The sequence below is a fragment of the Periplaneta americana genome, chromosome 8, assembly GCF_040183065.1.
Source record: "Periplaneta americana isolate PAMFEO1 chromosome 8, P.americana_PAMFEO1_priV1, whole genome shotgun sequence".
NCBI classification, from domain to species: domain Eukaryota; kingdom Metazoa; phylum Arthropoda; class Insecta; order Blattodea; family Blattidae; genus Periplaneta; species Periplaneta americana.
The window spans coordinates 168,712,009-168,733,200 of NC_091124.1; the positions used below are offsets into that span (position 1 = coordinate 168,712,009).

General features: G+C 34.6%; 1 protein-coding gene across 6 annotated transcripts in view; it reads right to left on the minus strand.

Moving 5' to 3' along the window:
• LOC138705231 (tudor domain-containing protein 5-like) overlaps window positions 1–21,192 on the minus strand; it is a 245,950-nt gene that overhangs the window by 169,486 nt on the left and 55,272 nt on the right. For all 6 annotated transcript variants that reach the window (XM_069834040.1, XM_069834041.1, XM_069834042.1 and 3 more), the window contains one exon: window positions 9,626–9,809. In XM_069834040.1, the coding sequence (XP_069690141.1) occupies window positions 9,626–9,809 (184 nt within the window). The remainder of the gene's footprint in view (window positions 1–9,625; window positions 9,810–21,192) is intronic.

Consider the following 21,192-nt stretch of genomic DNA (forward strand, 5'->3'; position numbering starts at 1 on the left):
CTAAGGGACAGGAACTGGCAAAGATGGTGTCACAAACCACCCAATGGGTGAACTTTTCTTCCAAAAACATGAATTAACACTTGCCTAACACAAAGAGGTCCATAGAAGCACACAGTAATGTTATAATTTTTTATTATGGTTTGATATTTCAAATTTATTTAAGTGTTGCGTTTTTTTGCTCGGCAGTGTATATATATATATATATATATATATATATATATATATATATATATATATATATACACACACACACACAAGAATAATACAGTAGAACCCTAATTATCCATCACCCTATTAACCGATTGGCAGATTATCTTACCATCTTTCTCTCACTCTTTTTTGCTTCAGAAATAGAACCCTAATTATCCGTCACCCTATAAACCGATTGGCAGATTATCTTACCATCTTTCTCTCACCCTTTTTTGCTTCAGAAATAATAGAACTTATATGAAGTACTGTACATTATATTGTACATTATATTAGTAGGCTCTATGTATTTTTTTCTAGAGAGGGTTATTACAAGCCTTTACCATTACACAGTATGGTCTACTGTTCGAATTGTCGTTCTGTATAACTTCTATATAAAATGTCTTCCATGGGTGTCAACAGAAAACGTGTTGTGCTAAGTAACGAAAAATAAAGTGTAAATACATGTAATTGAATGGTTTGGGAAAGGGAAACTCTGGCTCATCTCGCATCAGAATACAAGACTGGAATTACAACTCCGCAATTGAATAAAATAGAAGGATAAAGTTTAAAAAAGTATGTAAATCTACACGAGAACTACATTACTCATGATTTTCCTGAGACAGTCAATCCAAGGGGTTTCCTTGTCCCTTAAAAATGTGTCGTTGACAACCAGATTTAAATTAGTGAACTTCTGATCCACTACCTAGCGAGTAAAGTACAAACCACAGAGGAAATTACAAAATCTTCCATGGTAGGGGTTATCTGATTTTTTCGGTTAACCATTCAGTCCAACCCCTTCATAACAGAGGTTCTATACTGTACTTGATTACAATAAGTAACAGAGACAAATTTACGTGAACACAGAACACAAATTTCAGAATTCATATAAATTATACATATTTTTTTTTATATTCATAAACTAAAGAAATAGGGAAACTATAATACTTGATATAAACAGTTTTATGCTCGACCATGCCGAAATGTAGTAATTATACACCTGGTAGCAGTCCTTTAATGGACCTCATTAAAGTACACCTATTCATTAAAGTTCAGGTTTTCGATTATTCTTGGATGAGGGAAATGTCATGGAGGCTGGAAATCCAATACTGTCGCAGAAAGTTATGTTCTGTTACTATAATAATTAGTGTTAATTGTAAATAATATTCAAATAAATTCAATTTGTCATCTCCTTTTTCAATTCTAAATCAATTTCCAGGTTATACATTCTCTGCATTACATCAAGGTCAATGACATTATTGTTCCTCGGAAAAAATCAATACTTTCGCGTCTGCGCACATCTCACAATTTCGAGCTATGAACAAGGTCACTTCCGATCTTCTGTCAGATACAAATAAAATTAATATTTCTGAATAATTTCAAGTTAGAAATATGGTCGAGCATAAAAAGTCGTATGAAACTTGCCTATAATGGTAATTAAGACGCTCGCTTACACTCGTTTCATAAACAAACATACTTGCGTCTTAATTACTATCATTATAGGCTCGTTGCATAATGTACTATTTCAGGATTGCCACAGATCCTTTAATGATTGAAGTGACTATTTTAGGAATGATGTCATGGATTCCAAATTTTTTTTAAGTATTAACAGCTGCTTGTGGGATGGCATCCCTCGCTGTGATCATTAAACCATGCATATCCCAGATGCCTCCCATCTGATATTTTTCTCGAAAATACGGAATAGTAGGTTCATAAATTTGTTGTTTTTCTTTGCTGACCTCAGATGGCTGGATCTGACTCATCTCAAATCTAGCTAGTGGGTCAAGTGTAAAGCCCTTATATTAGTCTTGTCTAGAACCACAATGTTCACTCTTCTAATTCTGCTGCCTTCAGAGTCAATGCAGTACACTTCTATATGGATCTCAAAGGATCTTTCCCTAAAGGCCTGTGATATTATATATATGGTACGAGGTATTTGCACCATGTCATAAATGATGCCTCTAGATCTATGACATGGTGCAAATACCCAGAAACCTAACCTTGCACCGTGTTGATCATTTCACCAAAGTCTTAAATCAGAAGCACTTATGAATATTTTCCACTTCCCCATGAAGTCTGACAAATTTACTCGGCATACCTTAATGAAATAAATTATTTCTATGACATCATCTAGTACCAATTTTAATTCTTATCCTTTTGACATATACAGTAAAACCTAGCTTATTACGCTATCCCGTGTAATACGCTTTTTTTTGTCTGGTCCCTGTACATTTCATATATAACACCTTTATAAAATACCCCGTTTGTTGTGCTCTAGTCCCGCATAATACGCTGTTTTTGTGGAATATTTTCGATGTATTTTAAGAAATGAAACTTTTTTGCCATTGAACTCACCGGTGCCATTAACCTGAAAAGTATTCGACCCTTTACCTGCGCATTTAAACCTGTACAATACCCCATCCTCTTGTTACGCTCTCTTATTCGACTCTTTACCTACGCGCGTAAAGCCTACATACAGTTACAATATCTCACCCTCTTGCTAACTCTCTCTCTCAAACATTCCTCACTCGGCTGTAATAAAATTCTAGAAATTATTTCTGGTCAATTTGTTGTCCTTAGTGTATTGAAGTGTATGTGAGTGTTAAATGAAAAGCGCTTTCTGTGTCGGAAAAATTGGAAATCTTACGAAAGTACGATGAAAACAGTAGGCTACTCTTAATCAGAAACAAGTCTCTGATTCATTAGGAATCGCATCATCGACATTAAGGACGATAATAAAAAAATCGCGACTCAATCACTGCAGATGCGACTTCAGGAGGATGTAAGCGCAGGAAAGTGAAGTGTGGTTAAACACAAGGACTTTGAGAGCATTTTGGTCGACTGACTTCATCAGTCTCGAAGTTATGACTTTGCATCATCTGTACAAATTTCTACAGTGTCTTGTGATTGCATTATCATGATTTCCTCCCTCCCTCCCCCAATGGGTTTATTTGCTCCGACTCTGCAAGAGGGTTCATAGTTTTCGGTAATCCCAAGAAGCATTCGGGGTGTATCAGAAATACGGCTATATGTTTGATTGCATTATGTGATGACTGTATTATTGTTACAGGAAATATGAAATTACTGTTGGAAAGGCAATTCTTCAAATAGCAATACCACACCACAACAATACTGAGCTTATGCCATTAGTCAAGATGGCACTGAACATACAATGGAAAATTACAGTTGCAGAGTGGGCAATAATGTCTGGTAATGATCGTGAGGCATCAAGACTGTTAAGACGTGATTTTAACGTAGCACTGCAGCCGTTGACTGTGGATAAGTGGAGAAAATGACTGCTGGCAACAGGAAGCATCCAGAAAGGAAAATCTCCTGGAAGACCTCTTAGTAGCACGGATGCAGCAACAATGGGAAGGATTCTGGACATGTTCGACACTAGTCCACAAAAATCGACCTGCCAAGCTGCAATGAGCTTGGTAACAGTCATACCAGTGTGTTTCGTACTTTGAAACATGAGAAGTACCATCCCTTCAACCGATACACACAGGTGGATGGGAAGAAGAAGACAGACAGAATGGCCAGCCCGTTCCCTTGATCTCACAGTCTGTGACTATTGGTTGTGGGGTTATTTGAAGGAGAAGGTTTATGCCCGGAAACCACAGGAGTCAACATGCTGAAAATAGCAATTGAGGAAGAAATTCATGCTATTCCAATGGACATGTATCCAGTGGTGTATGCTGAACCTGGAGTTTGGGTGTTCTGTTAAAAATATATAGTTGATCTATCTTGTACAATTATTATAGGCCTAAGTGAAATATCGGCTCAACATTACCTGCCATTTTTAATATATAATTTAGTATTATTTATAAATAATAACTATGGGGCGGATGTTGATGACCTAAAAATCTACTTAAAATGATCATTAAAATGCCCTTAAACTAAAGGAAAAATGACTTAAAATTAAAAGAAAATGACATATAAAAATATTATTCAAAGTACTCGCACCACAACTTCTTAAAAATTAATCACCTTGTTTCAATGACTGCCCTGCAAATGCAGGAGAAAGGAGGCAACTACAAATAACGTTATTCAAAATTGCATTATTTATGATCAAACAATAACCATGGCCAGCAAAATAACCTGTTTGAAGTTCCACAACCCGCTAACTATTCTACAATTTCATATTGTGAAATAGAAAAATGTGTAGTGTATTGTTCGCTTTTTGTTTTATATTGTTGCACTAAATTCGGAAGTGGCAGGGTAGGTCTACCCTTATTCACTATAATGTAATTTCTCTCCTAGTGGGCGAGAAGAGAATGGCTTTTGTAAAAGATCTTTTACAGTGTACATTTCCAAGTGCTATTATCATTAAATAAGTAATTTAAATTGTTCACCTGCGCTGGCACACAACTATGAACCCTAGTAAAACCTAAACACAGTAAATTCATTCACACAAACAGTAAACACACACGTCAAACACAATATTTCGTAACGCTAATGACAAGTTGAACTGCCTGTATACAAGACGACTTGCGAGCTTGAGAGAAGCGAGTATCCCCACCATGCCACCTTGCGCGCGCAGAGAATTATAGCAGTAACTCTCAGCAGAGGATGTTCTTTTGTACGGACAGGACAACCAGACCAGAACTCATCTCACTTCGTCAGACAGAGCGTACGTTTTAAAACAAAAGCCGTTCTGGGGATGGTGTACACATTCAACCAGCAGGCATTTAAAATATTTAAATGGTAATGAATTAAAATTAGTCTTGAACTATATACGTTAACTTCCAATGAGATTACCACACATTTAAATTGTGATAAATTAAAATTATTGTTGCATTATATAAAACAACTTAAAATAAAAAATGAGATCACCGAATTTACAGGGTGTCCAGCGCACACCTTGAACATCCGCAATATACGCCCCTGCATGTATCATAACTCAATGAATGACTTCTCAAAGTGTTGCCAATTTGCTTGGAAGTGAATGGTGAACAGTTTGAGGCAAAAAAGTAATTTTTGTGACTTCTTTAATTAGGATAATTTCCTTTCCAACAGTAATATTTCCTGTAACAATAATATTGTCATCACACGATGCAATCAGATGTATTACCATATTTCTGATACACTCTGTAGACAAATTAGTTTGTCAGAGACTATCCAGAGTGCACCAGAGGCAGTGGGTCCAAAATACACTCGTAATAAATGATGGAGATTTGTTAGAATGTCACAGGGGAACCGCAGTGTAGTGAGGATGACGTAAGAGCAGTTCCTAAAAGGCTAATTTGGCCATCTCTTCAGTGTTGCCAACTAATATAAGATACCACCAAAAAAGGGTAAAAACACAGTGCCGTGTACTACTACTACAACAACAACAATAATAATAATAATAATAATAATATAGTATTAATAACAATAACCATGTCAATAGGATGGACCATTCCAGATTCCCAATACAAATTCTCCGCTATATACCACATGGAAGACAATCTTTGGGACACCCCCTGAAAAGATGGACGGAGACCGTAACAGGCCACTAGGCCTAATACCTGCAAGGACGATGATGATGAATAACAATGTCTTGTTTATTTACTTATTTACTACATCTCATTTTTATGTTGGGAGGTGTTTTCTAAACGGTTCAATAATTTGTGAAAGAGTAGGCTGATATTTCCCTTATGGACGTCTTGTACATTATGTTGGAAATTATTAGATTAATATAATCTAATATTAAAATGTATTTTGTCTGACAGCATGAAATTACTGCTTTGACTAAACAGTTTACGATTCACGAGACCTAACCTAAAAATGTATTTTGTTTGATCATGTGAAATGATTAGTACAAACTCCGAAAACCGAATGGCACTTTGAAATATATGCTTAAGAATACTTACTCCTAACAATTTCGCTATTCTAGCTATAATTGCTGTCTCTGAGCGCATTTTCTATCGATCACCCAAGTGTATGTATCACACCATATGTTATATTTATTTACACTTATCTGACTATAATCTTGAATTGTAACCACAACGCAACACATAAAATAACTATTATGTATTAATATAATACTGATATTAATTATTATTATTATGTTCGAATTTCACTAGCTTCCAGTAATCGGCTCAGAAATTTCGAACAATTTAATTTTAAGAATTTTCACTACCGACAACAGCTGTTCCTGCTGTCAAAATAACAGTTAGAAAATCACTACCAGTTGTAGTATTTCTCAGTATCGAAATTCGAAACGAAGTTGGCAAAAGAAAATTCAACCTTCAAACTAGAAATATCACCATAATCCACTAGCATATGTAGTAGTAATGGAGGGAAAATGGTTAGGTTTCATCCTTAGGGTATTAAGTAAGCTGATCCAGACTATACATGGAGAAAACCTCTCTGTTGACTGGACCATGGGCTTGCCCAACAAAAGTTATAAATTCAGGGTAGAATGGGATTTGAACCCGGGCCCTAGGGTTTATAAGCCCAGCACTCTAGCACTGAGTCAACACGGTGGTTTTATCACGAAAATATTGGTCAGTTAATTTAATTGTATATTCTCTACTGTTCCCTGCAGAATAACATTTCCTAATTAATAAATGGACAAATAATCTATATATATAATTTGAACTGGTAATAGAAGTTACCGGGAAAATGGCTGAACGGATTTTAATAAATGACCCCTTATTCTGAAGCTTGGAACCCAAAGTTTTTCAGAAAAATAGTAGTTTTGAGTGAAATGTCAAATTTTCAACATAATTTTCCTATTTTCTAAAATCCATCTGTCGTCACTAATTGCATTTCAGAATAAAACAAAACACACACTACAGTAAACAATATTACACGAAGGCCATGATCTGCAAGAATGCTGACATATTTAGAGCTCAAATTTAATTGGTTATTAAAAATTTCAAGACTGTAAAATTAATTTACAGGTCTGATTCTGTGGTGTGTAATTTTCTGAGTACAGCTATGTATTAGATATTAAAAACTACAAACCTTGAGGTGGTTTGATGACATTATTACCATTAGAAATGAAATATTATTATAGTTAATGCCATGATGTGACTATTTTTCATTAATTATACTATTAATACTATATTGATGATATGAAAGTGAAACGTTTTGGGGTTATATAAGTAGATGTAGAGAATATCTTAAATTAGATCTTCATTTCTATAATTTACTGAGTGGCAGCTATATATTATATACGGTATAGTATATGTTACTGAAAACTATAAAACTTACGTAAGATAATAATATTATTAAAAATCAAATATTTTTATAGTTATTAATCAAGTGGGGTTGGGTCTTTTTCATATATTTAATGGCGGTGTGGTGTAGATATTTATATGCGTGCTTCTCTTCAGTATTGACTCGAGAGAGAGTATCTTTCATTATTATGGAAGCAAATAACTTTCAGAATGTCTGGTATTCTTCATTGAAAATAAACCTGAAAAATGTTTATTTGAACGTCTAATGAACTTAGTTTGCAGCATTTGCTGCACAAGCCATTAGTAATAATATAATAATTAACTTCTAAACTGGTTATATCAGCTGATATGTCCATATGGATTACAAGAAAGAACTATTACAAACTCTTTATAAAAATAATGTCTTCAAAATGATTTACCATATTAATCTAGAGGGAAACAGTGTTGTCAGATACTGACAGTGTAATTACTTTTGTAGAAGAGAGATTTAAACGTACAATAAATCATACAAAAGTTATTAAACTTAATCATTAAAAATATATATATATGTGAGATACCCACCCATGATCTTATGCACACTAATCTGAGGTATTAACCACTTCTCCTTTTTTTTAAAAAAAAAAAAAAAAAAAAGGTTATTTTATGATGCTTTATAAACTGTCGTGGTTATCTAGCATCTGAATGATATGAAGGTGATAATGCCAACAAAATGAGTCCAGGTCCAGTGACGAAAGTTACCCAGCATTTGCTCTTAATGATTTGAGGGAAAACTTCAACGAGGTAATTGTCCCAACCAGGATTTGAACCTGGGTCCACTTTTCACGGTCAGGCATGCTAACCATTACTCCACAGGAGTGAACGATTCACTCTTCACGAACTAGTTGCAACTGATGCATAGTCAAATTGCCTTGATGCAAAACGTCATTTTTTAAGTGGCTGCTGCTAGGTACGGTGGAATATACATACTCTTCAAATCTTATAATTTAATATATAAATCGTTGAAATATAGTTTTCAGGTACAGACCTCCCTTGTAGAACAACTTCCTTTGAAAGTGAAGTAGTATCAATTTTCACATGTTGTAGATTTATGACATTTAAAAGAGCCAAAATAACAATGAATGAGGAGCCTCCAGACAAAATTTACTGGCCATTTTCGTCCACCCTATCATTAGAGAATTTCGAATTACAGACAATACTACTTCAAAAAAGCAATTCGAACTTAACATACTAACAGAGTTAAAAAGTTAACGGAAACAACCTATCCCACTCATTTTCTTACTATTAATTCATTTTCACCGTATTATCGTGTCAACTGTCCTGAATAGTTTCTGTAGTTTAAGGTATAATAAAATATTATGTTACATAAGAATGTGACTTTGATTTCACTACGAAATTAATGGAGATTTTAATTACATAAATTAATACATATATACATACATACAGATTATATATATATATATATATATATATATATATAATATGATATAATATATATATATCTATATGACTTTCATACTCCATCGGCAAGTCCATTGTGCTATCAAAAAGGAGTGCGTTATATGGCAGTAAAAATTTTTAATAGCCTCCCTATCGATACAAAAAATGAAACTCAAAACATAAGATTATTTAGGGCCAAATTAAAGAAGTACCTAATTTCTCACGCCTTCTATTCTGTAGGTGAATTCATGACATTCAATAACACTTCATGAAATTGATACTGAAACTTTGTGTTGTACTAGTAGACTATACTGTAAATCTCTTCTGTATATATTTCATCTAGACTATGACTATAAATTAAGACTTTATAATAATATTATGTTTTTTGACTTGTTCCATATTCTAGCTGTGAAGCAATGTATGAATACCTTGGAATGTTAATAAATACAATACAATACAATATAAAGAATACAAACATACTAAATTAATGCAAATTTGAATTACATAAATTTATATACATATATATAGAGACACACACACACACATACAATGCTTCTTTTCTGGTGGAACGTACCAGAACAGCATTCCGACATCTTTTTGTTGTATTTTTCATAATGAAACCAGAGAAATGTGTTAATAATCAATTTTTCTTTGAACTACACTTAGATCTAGAAAGTCTTAAAGTTGGGTGAAAAGGAGGTTAAAAACGACACTGGATAGTAATCATTTCCCAGTATGTTATAATATATCCTACAGAGTTCCACAACCTTTTCCTCTAGAAGAAAAACACTGTATGTGTATATACATATATAAGAATACAAATATCTACTCACCACTTTTATGATTCTTTATGTCACATGACACATACTGAGAAGGTAATGGTTTTCGAGCATCAAATACTTTCCAGTCTGTTCCATCAGGTTTAACACAATGAAAGACATCTAGTATATTTGATGCCATCTGTAGTACACTTATGAAACCCATATTTTGATACTCTAATGTGACTCCGAATTCTTCCTGCAACACAAATCATGAGTGTACAGTGAGATGTGGTGAGTCAAAGAAGGATTGCATGTGTTCTTAAAAGCTATGAAACAATAAAATCCACCTCGTGCGAGTTCCTCGACAGCTCCCTACACATCCTACTGCCATGTCCTGCATTGGATGAAAACAGGTAAACTAAAGAGTCTTCTGCATATGAGAAGCATTGTTTCAAAACGTATTAAGTCCAACAGTGGACGAAATTAAATTTGTTACTTTCTATTTATTTATCTTTCATGCTGTGAAGTCTGATGGTTCCAAGTCGTCATATTAGTAAATTGTGAAACAAGTACTTCAAAATGATTTTGAGTAGTGTTTTGAAAACTTGTCCAGTTTAGGAGTAATTCAGTTTTTCGTCAGTCGTGTGAAAAAATTGTAAGTTGGACATAATACGATTTGAAACGATGCTCCTCATATTATACCACGGGATGTACATGAACATTGCCTTCCACAGTGCAACTAAGTTCAAGGGTGTTTGTCAGGTATTACATGCATGCAGTTAATCTCTCAGAATGTCAAGCAACTGAAGGGATTACTCATTTGTGCATAATATTGGGTCATTCCATGTCAAACAATAAATAATTATTTTTTAAACTTGACATCTCAGATTTTTATTTTATTTAGTGTATATGCTGGGTCTGTGGAGTACATTAAAAATATAAAATTTTTAATTTTTTGAGTTCACAGTTTTTCTGATATTAATTTTTGAAAATCAGGAAAAAAGCCAATTTTTCAATGAACAAGGTTTACAAAACATTCAGCATTTATGAATCTATTAATGCTAGATCGCTCACCTACGGTTCATTTTAAAGCTCATTTAATGAACTTTAATTTGATAATAACACATCTCTAATAGAATGAAGAAATTTTTTTACTCGTTTTTCAAAATTATTTTTTAAAAATTCGGAAACACTATCTTTGACTTTACTGAAATAAAAATATGTTAAAAAGATATATTCTATAAGGACAATGGTCAAATTTCATGATGGGATGGCAGTGGTGTCAAGATATACTGTGCATTTTTCTGAATCGAGGACAAAGGAATTTAACATTGTCATAAGAAACCTGAATATAAAAACAACGAAGAAATAAATAAATGAGTGACTCATATTTAGAAATAAGCATGCTTTGACAATCTATAAAATAAGTTAACATGAGAGAGAGAGAGAGAGAGAGAGAAAGGGAGGAGGAGAGGGGAGAGGGACGCAGAGAGAGAGAGAGAGAGAGAGAGAGAGAGTGTGTGTGTGTGTGTGTGTGTGTGTGAGTGAGTGAGAGAGAGAGAAAAAGAGAGAGAGAGTGAGTGAGTGAGTGAGTAATGCTCAGGATTTAACAATGAAGTTATCTTCCTTCTTGCTTCCCAATATTTGGATGTAACATCCACAAAAGTCTCAAGAGATTCGAAATTTACTAGATGTTCCATGTCCATATCCTCTTACTTTACGCATAATAAGCCTTTAGGCGAAGTCAATAAGCTGATTCGATGAAGGTGTTTACTGAGGCAATCGTATCCAGTAACTAATCTGAACATGGCCACAGAGGATTTTCGAGGCAGATCAGGAATTAAATTTAAATCTTTCACTGAATTTTCCCATCTTGAATTTTGGTGTTCCACTACTGAATTGTTGTGATGGATGGAGTTAATTCTTCTTTTTATAATCCTTTTAACAGATTCATATGAAAATTTGTAGTTTGTTTTTATGTTGATTTTAGTTTCTTTCTTGGCTAAAATATCAGCCTTCTCATTACCAGAACAAGGGATTTGGAGTACTACAAAGTAATGTTGAAACGTAGTATATACGAGTATAGCCCAAGGTTAAGTGCACAGGAACGGAGCTACTGCATTGACATAGCAGGAGTACAGTTCAGTCATCGAAAATTACATGCTACTTATTACAAAATTATTTGAGAACAAATGAATGTATAACACAGTTTAAATAAATATATTGGTCTTACTTACTTATTTACTGGCTTTAAGGAACCTGGAGGTTCATTGCCGCCCTCATATAAGCCCGCCATTGGTCCCTATCCTGAGCAAGATTAATCCAGTCTCTACCATCATATCCTACCTCCCTCAAATCCATTTTAATATTATCTTCCCATTTTTGTCTCGGCCTCCCCAAAAGTCTTTTGCTCTCCGGCCTCCCAACTAACACTCTATATGCATTTTTGGATTCGCCCATACGTGCTACATGTCCTGCCCATTTCAAACGTCTGGATTTTATGGTCCTAATTATGTCAGGTGAAAAATACAATGCGTGCAGCTCTGTGTTGTGTAACTTTCTCCATTCTCCTGTAACTTCATCCCTCTTAGCCCCAAATATTTTCCTAAGAACCTTATTCTCAAACACCCTTAATCTCTGTTCCTCTCTCAAAGTGAGAGTCCAAGTTTCACAACCATACAGAACAACCGGTAATATAGCTGTTTTATAAATTCTAACCTTCAGATTTTTTGACAGAAGACTAGATGACAAAAGCTTCTCAACCGAATAATAACAGGCATTTCCCATATTTATTCTGCGTTTAATTTCCTCCCAAGTGTCATTTATGTTTGTTACTGTTGCCCCAAGATAGCTGAATTTTTCCACCTCTTAGAAGGATAAATCTCCAATTTTTATAGTTCCATTTCGTACTATATTCTGGTCACGAGACATAATCATATACTTACTCTTTTCGGGATATACTTCCAACCCTATAGCTTTACTTGCTTCAACTAGAATTTCCGCGTTTCCCCTAATTGTTTGTGGATTTTCTCCTAACATATTCACGTCATTCGCATAGACAAGAAGCTGATGTAACCCGTTCAATTCCAAACCCTCTGTGTTATCCTGGACTTTCCTAATGGCATATTCTAGAGCGAAGGTAAAAAGTAAAGGTGATAGTGCATCTCCCGGCTTTAGCCCGCAATGAATTGGAAAAGCATCAGATAGAAACTGGCCTATACGGACTCTGCTGTAAGTTTCATTAAGACACATTTTAATTAATCAAACTAGTTTCTTGGGAATACCAAATTCAATAAGAACATTATATAAAACTTCTCTCTTAACCGAGTCATACGCCTTTTTGAAATCTATGAATAACTGATGTACTGTACCCTTATACTCCCATTTTTTCTCCAATATCTGTTGAATACAAAAATTCTGATCAATAGTCGATCTATTACGCTTAAAACCACACTGATGATCCCCAATAATTTCATCTACATATGGAGTTAATCTTCTCAAAAGGATATTCGACAACGTTAACAAAAGTGATATTCCTCGAAAGTTACTAGTTAGTCTTGTCCCCCTTCTTAAAAATAGGTACGATTATGGACTCCTTCCATTGTTCTGGTACAATTTCCTTTTCCCAAATTGCAAGTACAAGTTTATAATTTTCGCTAGATACCAGAACAATGGAAGGAGTCCATAATCGTACCTATTTTTAAGAAGGGGGACAAGACTAACTGTAGTAACTTTCGAGGAATATCACTTTTCTTGACATCATACAAAATTTTGTCGAATATCCTTTTGAGAAGATTAACTCCATATGTGGATGAAATTACTGGGGATCATCAGTGTGGTTTCAGGCGTAATAGATCGACTATTGATCAGATTTTTTGTATTCGACAGATATTGGAGAAAAAATGGGAGTATAAGGGTACAGTACATCAGTTATTCATAGATTTCAAAAAGGCATATGACTCGGTTAAGAGAGAAGTTTTATATAATATTCTTATTGAATTTGGTATTCCCAAGAAACTAGTTCGATTAATTAAAATGTGTCTTAGTGAAACTTACAGCAGAGTCCGTATAGGCCAGTTTCTATCTGATGCTTTTCCAATTCACTGCGGGCTAAAGCAGGGAGATGCACTATCACCTTTACTTTTTAACTTTGCTCTCAGGATAACACAGAGGGTTTGGAATTGAACGGGTTACATCAGCTTCTTGTCTATGCGGATGACGTGAATATGTTAGGAGAAAATCCACAAACGACTAGGGAAAACAAGGAAATTCTACTTGAAGCAAGTAAAGAGATAGGGTTGGAAGTAAATCCCGAAAAGACTAAATATATGATTATGTCTCGTGATCAGAATATTGTACGAAATGGAACTATAAAAGTTGGAGATTTATCCTTCGAAGAGGTGGAAAAATTCAAATATCTTGGAGCAACAGTAACAAATGTAAATGACACTCGGGAGGAAATTAAACGCAGAATAAATATGGGAAATGCCAGTTATTATTCGGTTGAGAAGCTTTTGTCATCTAGTCTGCTGTCAAAAAATCTGAAAGTTAGAATTTATAAAACAGTTATATTACCGGTTGTTGTGTATGGCTGTGAAACTTGGACTCTCACTTTGAGAGAGGAACAGATATTGAGGGTTTTTGAGAATAAGTTTCTTAGGAAAATATTTGGGGCTAAGAGGGATGAAGTTACAGGTGAATGGAGAAAGTTACACAACACAGAGCTGCACGCATTGTATCCTTCACCTGACATAATTAGGAACATTAAATCCAGACGTTTGAGATGGGCAGGAAATGTGGCACGTATGGGCGAATCCAGAAATGCATATAGAGTATTAGTTGGGAGCCAGAGGGGAAAAGGCCTTTGGGAAGGCCGAGACGTAGATGGGAAGATAATATTAAAATGGATTTGAGGGAGGTGGGATATGATGGTAGGGACTGGATTAATCATTCTCAGGATAGGGACCAATGGTAGGCTTATGTGAGGGCGGCAATGAACCTCCGGGTTCCTTAAAAGCCAGTAAGTAAGTAAGTAATGCCCTTCCACCCTCTTGTATTAATTCTGCTGGAATTTGATCAATACCTGGAGACTTGTACTTTTTCAGATTTTCTATCGCAATTTCGACTTCAGAAAGTGTGGGTTCCGGTATAAATGGCTCAGCAGTTTGTATTTGAATTTCGTCCTGATCATTTCTATTTGGCCTATGTATATTTAGTAGTTGCCCAAAATAGTTTTTCCATCTGTTCAGGATTGAATGAGAGTCTGCAAGCAAGTCACCATTCTCATCCTTGATCACGTTTACCCTTACCTGATATCCGTTTTTAAATTTCTTTATCCATTTTTTTAAAGAACATGTCGCTAATTTCCATCGTGTAAAAATTAAGAAAACTCTTTAAAAATAAATCGTTTATATATTAAAAACTCTTCTCAAAATATCACATAAGTACATTATTATCAATCAGAAAAAAATACAATTACTTTTTAAACCTCTTAATATAGTTTTTTGTTGGTTTTAAAAAATTTACATTGATTGAGCGATGTCCTTAAAAAAAGAGACAGAGATACAAAGGCCTATACTTTCTCGATATCGCTAATGTTACAGTATTACACATTAAATATTAATAAAAATAAACCTTATAATCCTTGTATGAATTTTTACAGTACACAGTGAATATAATTTTCAAATTTTTCATTGAGAACGACACCCTGTTACATGGAAGAAAAAAACTTGGGCCTACACAGTTGCAGCATACTTGAAATTAGGGACGTCACTTCATCTTCATCTACATCTTCAATGAAGTCATTAGGCTATGTATTCGATAACACATTTGAAATTTCACTGTAAGTGTGCTATATCCACTGTGTTAACATGAATATGTCTATACTTTCGGTCCAGTAGTAGGATGCGATCCCAGAACATCGACCGACACATTTTCATATGAGTTTTGTCGTTCCTATAATTCTATTTCTATGCTACATGACAAATTCAAATGAAGTATAGGCTGATTGATCGACTAAGAATTAATATATCCACCATAACCTTGAGTTGGAGCGAGTGACGTCATCTAGCGATACGTGGGAGAGGGGGGGGGGGGAATTTAAGACACGAATTGGTGGGTCGCGCAGCAATTGAGGCAGTGTAACTCGAGTCCCAGAATTCAATTTGTCATCATAAGCACGTTTGTGTTTAATAATGCTTACATGACGCTTTACGTTAAACTCTTAGAACTGTCACATAACATTTCAACATCTGTCAAGTCTTTACATCTAGCTTTCATTGTAACATTACATTGTAAATCAGTAAGCTCAAATTGAAGATCTAACCGCATCATTCGTACATCTGCTGAAAAAGGGTCGACATACAGAGATATGTCATGCTCTAAATTTCGTAAATCATGAAATCTGTGTTCACAAAATTCTTGTTTAAGAATGTTCAGCATCTCAATGTAATTATGTAATTCTTGAGGGGCAATATCTGGAAAAGACTGTAAACATGTAAAGTACTGCAGCTGGGTCTTGTTTAAGTGTTCTATCAAGAGTGTCAACTTTCTTATGAAAGCCTGAAGTGTGCTGTACATTGCAACAACATTATGCTGGCGACCTTGAAGTCTCATATTTAAGTCGTTCAAATGCTCACAAATAAGACAAATCACAAATCCAGATTTTGTCGCTTAGTTCTTGTACTTCCATGCCCTAAAAATAATTATACAATTATCAGAAAGGAAATAAATGAAACAGCAAATAATACGATTTAGTGACAATAAAATATGAAAGTTTACTACTGTAAAATTACCTGCTCTCACATAAATGTTACTACTTCTTTACAGAGATCAAAGAATCGTCGTAACATTGACCCTCTGCTAAGCCACCTGACATCACAGAAATACTTGAGATCTTCCATGGATTCTCCAAGGTCTTTAAACAGTTGTCTGAACTGTCTATGCTTCAACACACTATCTTTTATTTTATTTATTGTCTTAACAGCAATATCCAAAACTGATTTCAATGACACTGACTTGGCACAAAGTGCCTCTTGATGTAAAATACTGTTAATTGCATGAAATTTATTCAGAATATTTTTTCAGCGAGAAAAGTTTTCAATCTTCCAAGAAAGCCCTTCTTTTCGCCCACCATTGCTTTCGCTCCATCTGTTGCCACTACCACTAGCTTTGGCCAATCTAAATTGTGACTCTCGATACTCATTCGGACAGGATTAAAAATCTCTTCACCAGTAGCATTGCCCTGTATAGAAACTAGGTCTACAAGATATTCCTCAACATTTAACTCTTCGTACAACTCCACGAATAAATATGATCAATTGTCCCGTATCTGTAACGTCAGTACTCTCAACAATTGCAAGAGAAAAATATACAAAATTACTGAGTTTCATGTCCATCTGTCTCATGACATCATTAGAAAGGAATTCAATTTTTGTGGTGATGGTTTGACGAGAAAGATGTAAATTTTCAAAATTAGGGACCTCATGTGGACACAAAGCTTGAGCAATTTTAATCATACAAGTTTTTAGAAATTCCCCTCCCTGAAATGCCTTATAACCAGACATCGGATTCTAGGGCAAATGCCTATTTTGTTTCTTTAGGAGAAAAGTAAAAATAATTATTAATATTTGTGTTTCATGGAAATTGAAAGGTATTCAAAGAGTTTTATAGTGCCCTAAAATGCCCTAAAACGGTCATTAGAGCCTAATTTGTTAATATTCGCCTAAAAATGCCTAACTCACTGTAAAGTTTCGCATTTTACTCTTACTTTTTATAATTTATACATGCATTCACTGCGAAATTTAAGGCATTTAAAAAGTGGAAAGTTTGCTTCACACCGGCCATGAAACCATTGATAAAGGAAACAAAATGTTTTGAATCTCACGACACTCGCAATAGATTTCACCCAATTTAACATGTTTGGAGGCATAAATGCCGACAAAGAACCAACCTTAGTTTTGAAGCAGGCAACAATCACAACATGTGCTGCTACCGATTCAGAGATATACTATACTATAAAAATGACTGTTTTCGGTCTGAAACCGATTAGCTGTACTGCCCTTCAGAGTGTCATAAAATCACAATTTTTGGAGAAAGAGTGTTTTTGAAATATTTATGAAAAGTCGTAAAACTGCGAATTAGTAGGGTAAACCGTTACAAAATATTTAAAAGAATGGCCCTCCTAGTGTTAACACTACCAGGAAATGCAACAATAAGTGGAACTTTGTATTTTTGTCCAATTGAATCTCAATAACAACGGTTCATTTGAATGCTCGTTAACAGTTGCCCTTTCCCTCACCTTATTTGTGCTGAGAAGTTTTGAGCGGTAGTACGTTTTCCTGTGAAGTTTAACGCAATAATGCCGAAAAATATAAGTGCAAAATCTACATTGATCCGGCAATGGCTAACAGAATATTCAGAATTCACTTATGATGGAAAAATAATATTCTGCAAGATTTGTAGCAAACAGGTATGTGACAATAGTTGAAATATATAAATTCTATTAATTTTAATGAGTAGGCCTATAATATTTATACATTGACTGAGCTATCCTGAGGTATAATTCTTTTTAAGACCACTACACTTTAACCTTTTAAATTCCGATAGTTAAAGTATTTGCAGGTCATTAAAATTTTGATTGTTCGAACCCACTAACTTTGTGATAGAAATACGGCAATACAACAATTAGGATTTTATTTTAATTCAGTTTACTTTACATTTTTAGATTTCGCAAGAAAAGAAGTGCCACCTAAAGCAGCATGTGCAAGGAGCGGCTCATAAGGCTAAAGCTCAGCAGAAAAATCAACTGCAACAAACTTTACTAACACAGCCTACTTCATCCAATCTCAGCAGCAATTTCTATGCTGATTTAACCAGAGCATTTGTTGCTGCTAACATTCCCTGGAATGCAATTGAAAATCCGGTTTTAAGACAGTTTTTACAAAAATACTGCAAACAAAATATCCCATCTGAGTCGACCCTAAGAAAAAATTACTTAGACAGAATATACAGTGAAACTTTAGCTTCCATTTGGGAGGATATAGGTGATTCTTACATATGGGTCTCTGTGGATGAAACCTCAGATCCTATGAATAGGTATATAGCAAATATGGTAGTAGGAAAACTTAGTCCTGATGGACCTTCGATTGCACACCTCGTATGTGTTAAGTAACTTTCGAAAGTGAATAGCCAAGCCATTGCTTATTTTGTAAATAAAGGCCTACAGTCTTTATACTCAGGTAATATAGACGATTCTAAAGTTCTGTTGTTTTGTACTGATGTTGCCTCATACATGGTTGCTGCAGCTCCACTTCTTAAAACATTTTATCCTAACCTCACGCATGTAACCTGTCTAGCACATGGCCTTCACAGGGTTTCTGAAACAATCCGGAATGAATTTCCTCTTGTCAATTCGTTTATTTCTAACACAAAGAAATGTTTTTGTAAAGCCCCATCCAGGATTTCAATATTCAGAGAGAACTTTCCAGATATCCCACTCCCACCTCAGCCGGTTGTTACACGATGGGGAACCTGGATTCAGTCAGTGGTGTATTATTCTAAGTATTTTAAAGAAGTGGTCACAGTTATTGATAAATTACCTGAAACTGATAGTGCAGCATGTGTGAAAGCAGTGAAAGATTGTCTGAATGACTCACGAGTGAAAAACGATATTGCCTACATAACATCAAACTTTTCTTTCATACCTGCAAGCATTGAACAATTAGAACGTGAAAAACAATCTCTTTGTAGCCAAATAGCAATAGTAAAGGAAGCTCAAGTGAACATACATTCTGCTTTGGGCGAAACTGGGAAAAAAGTTAAAAATAAGTGGGACAACGTATTAAATAAGAATGTAGGATTTTCATTGTTGGAAAAAGTATCAAGAGTGATATCGGGGGAAAGTGTAAATGTTCCAGTAAGTATTGATGTTTCTATTGTACCTAATTTAAAATTTGCGCCTCTCACATCAGTTTCGGTTGAAAGAAGTTTTTCTGCTTTCAAAATGATTCTGAGTGACAAAAGGCAAAGGTTAACTGTGGAGAATTTAGAAAAAATTCTGGTGGTGTACTGTGCAGGTAATTATAATAAAGTCTGAGCATGGAACTGAATTTCAATAACTTAAAATGAGTAATCTTGATATCAATAATCATTATTTCATTAGTTTCAATATATTAAGTTTGTGCAGCTCTGTTTATAAATATAATATAGTATTCTTTTTTAATGTTTAAACATACTTTTTTGTGCGTATTTTAGTGTATAACTAAAACTTTCAGTGAAAGAAATAAGTATGATACCTTGATGTGCCTAAAATGCCTATTTTCATTAAAATAGAGCCTAATTTTACAAATTTTGAGCTTATTTTAGGCGCCTAAAACTGCAATTTTTAGTGCCTAAAAATCCGATGTCTACTTATAACTCTTCAATTTCCCAAGCTACAAACAACTAGCGTGATTCCTTTTCTGTGCTATGCTTTGTGTATTACTAGTAGTATGGGATTCAATTTTTTTTTCCAATTCCAGGAGTCTATTTGCTCGGTCTAGACCTGTTAACGAAATAAGAGTATGACTATTCATCCACAAATAAAGACTGCTAATTATTCCGATAATAATAATAATAATAATAATAATAATAATAATAATAATAATAATAATTACCATTCAATGTTTCATAATGTGGGTGGCATGTAGTATAATGCCATTTTATGCTATACAACCGTTTTCCTCGTAATACTTGTGAACAAATCATATATTTAATATTCTCACCATATTGGCAGCAAAAAAAAATGCGTCCTCCCATTCTACTTGTAACTTTCGTTTTGTAGAGGTACATGGTTTCGAGAGAGACATTGCGACGATACGCCACTCGCAACAGGTCAGAGACAAATACAAATGGAACAGAGTTTGACTTCAGTGAGTGGAGAGGGTGGGGGTTGGAGGAGGTAGGAAGCAAGAGAAATGCATAGCTACCATTGCAAGACACAATCTGTTACATTTCCGGTGTGTCGACTGCTAGTTGGTGTGATGTCAGCGCCAACTCTAGGAAGAAAGCAGAATCTCACGGTCAAGCTGGTTTGAAGGTCACTGAAATCAGTCACTACTACATCAAAGGTACCGATGTCAAATGTCCACTCTTATAATTCCCTATATGCTGGTATAGATTGTGTCATTGTTGAGTGATTCATCTTGCTGTGATTAAGTGTTCAACACAGGCCTATCAGTTTCTGTCAGAGTATAAAAATACTCTCAATAGTGCATGGCAGTTGCAAGAGAGGAAAAAACTGGCAGTATATACACTGAAGTGCTGCAATCCCTTCTCAGATAAAAAACAAAGCATCTATAACAGTTTTAAGAAAAGTAACAAACTGGATGTGTCCATTACATAATTTTGAAATCAAAGAAAAAAATGAAAATATGTGATAGATGCAGAAAAACACTTGGGGAATTCAAAACAAAAGAAAATCTCCGTGTACAGGATGAAGATGATGCTCTCAAAGTAGCAGATATTATTACTGAAGAAGTTATTGAGTTTATCAATTCTAAAACATTATTGAAGTTTATAAACAAGTCACTTATATTTTTAGGTCAATGACCAATAAAGAAGAAAAAAAACCATCATCATCATCAATCATCTGTAAAGTT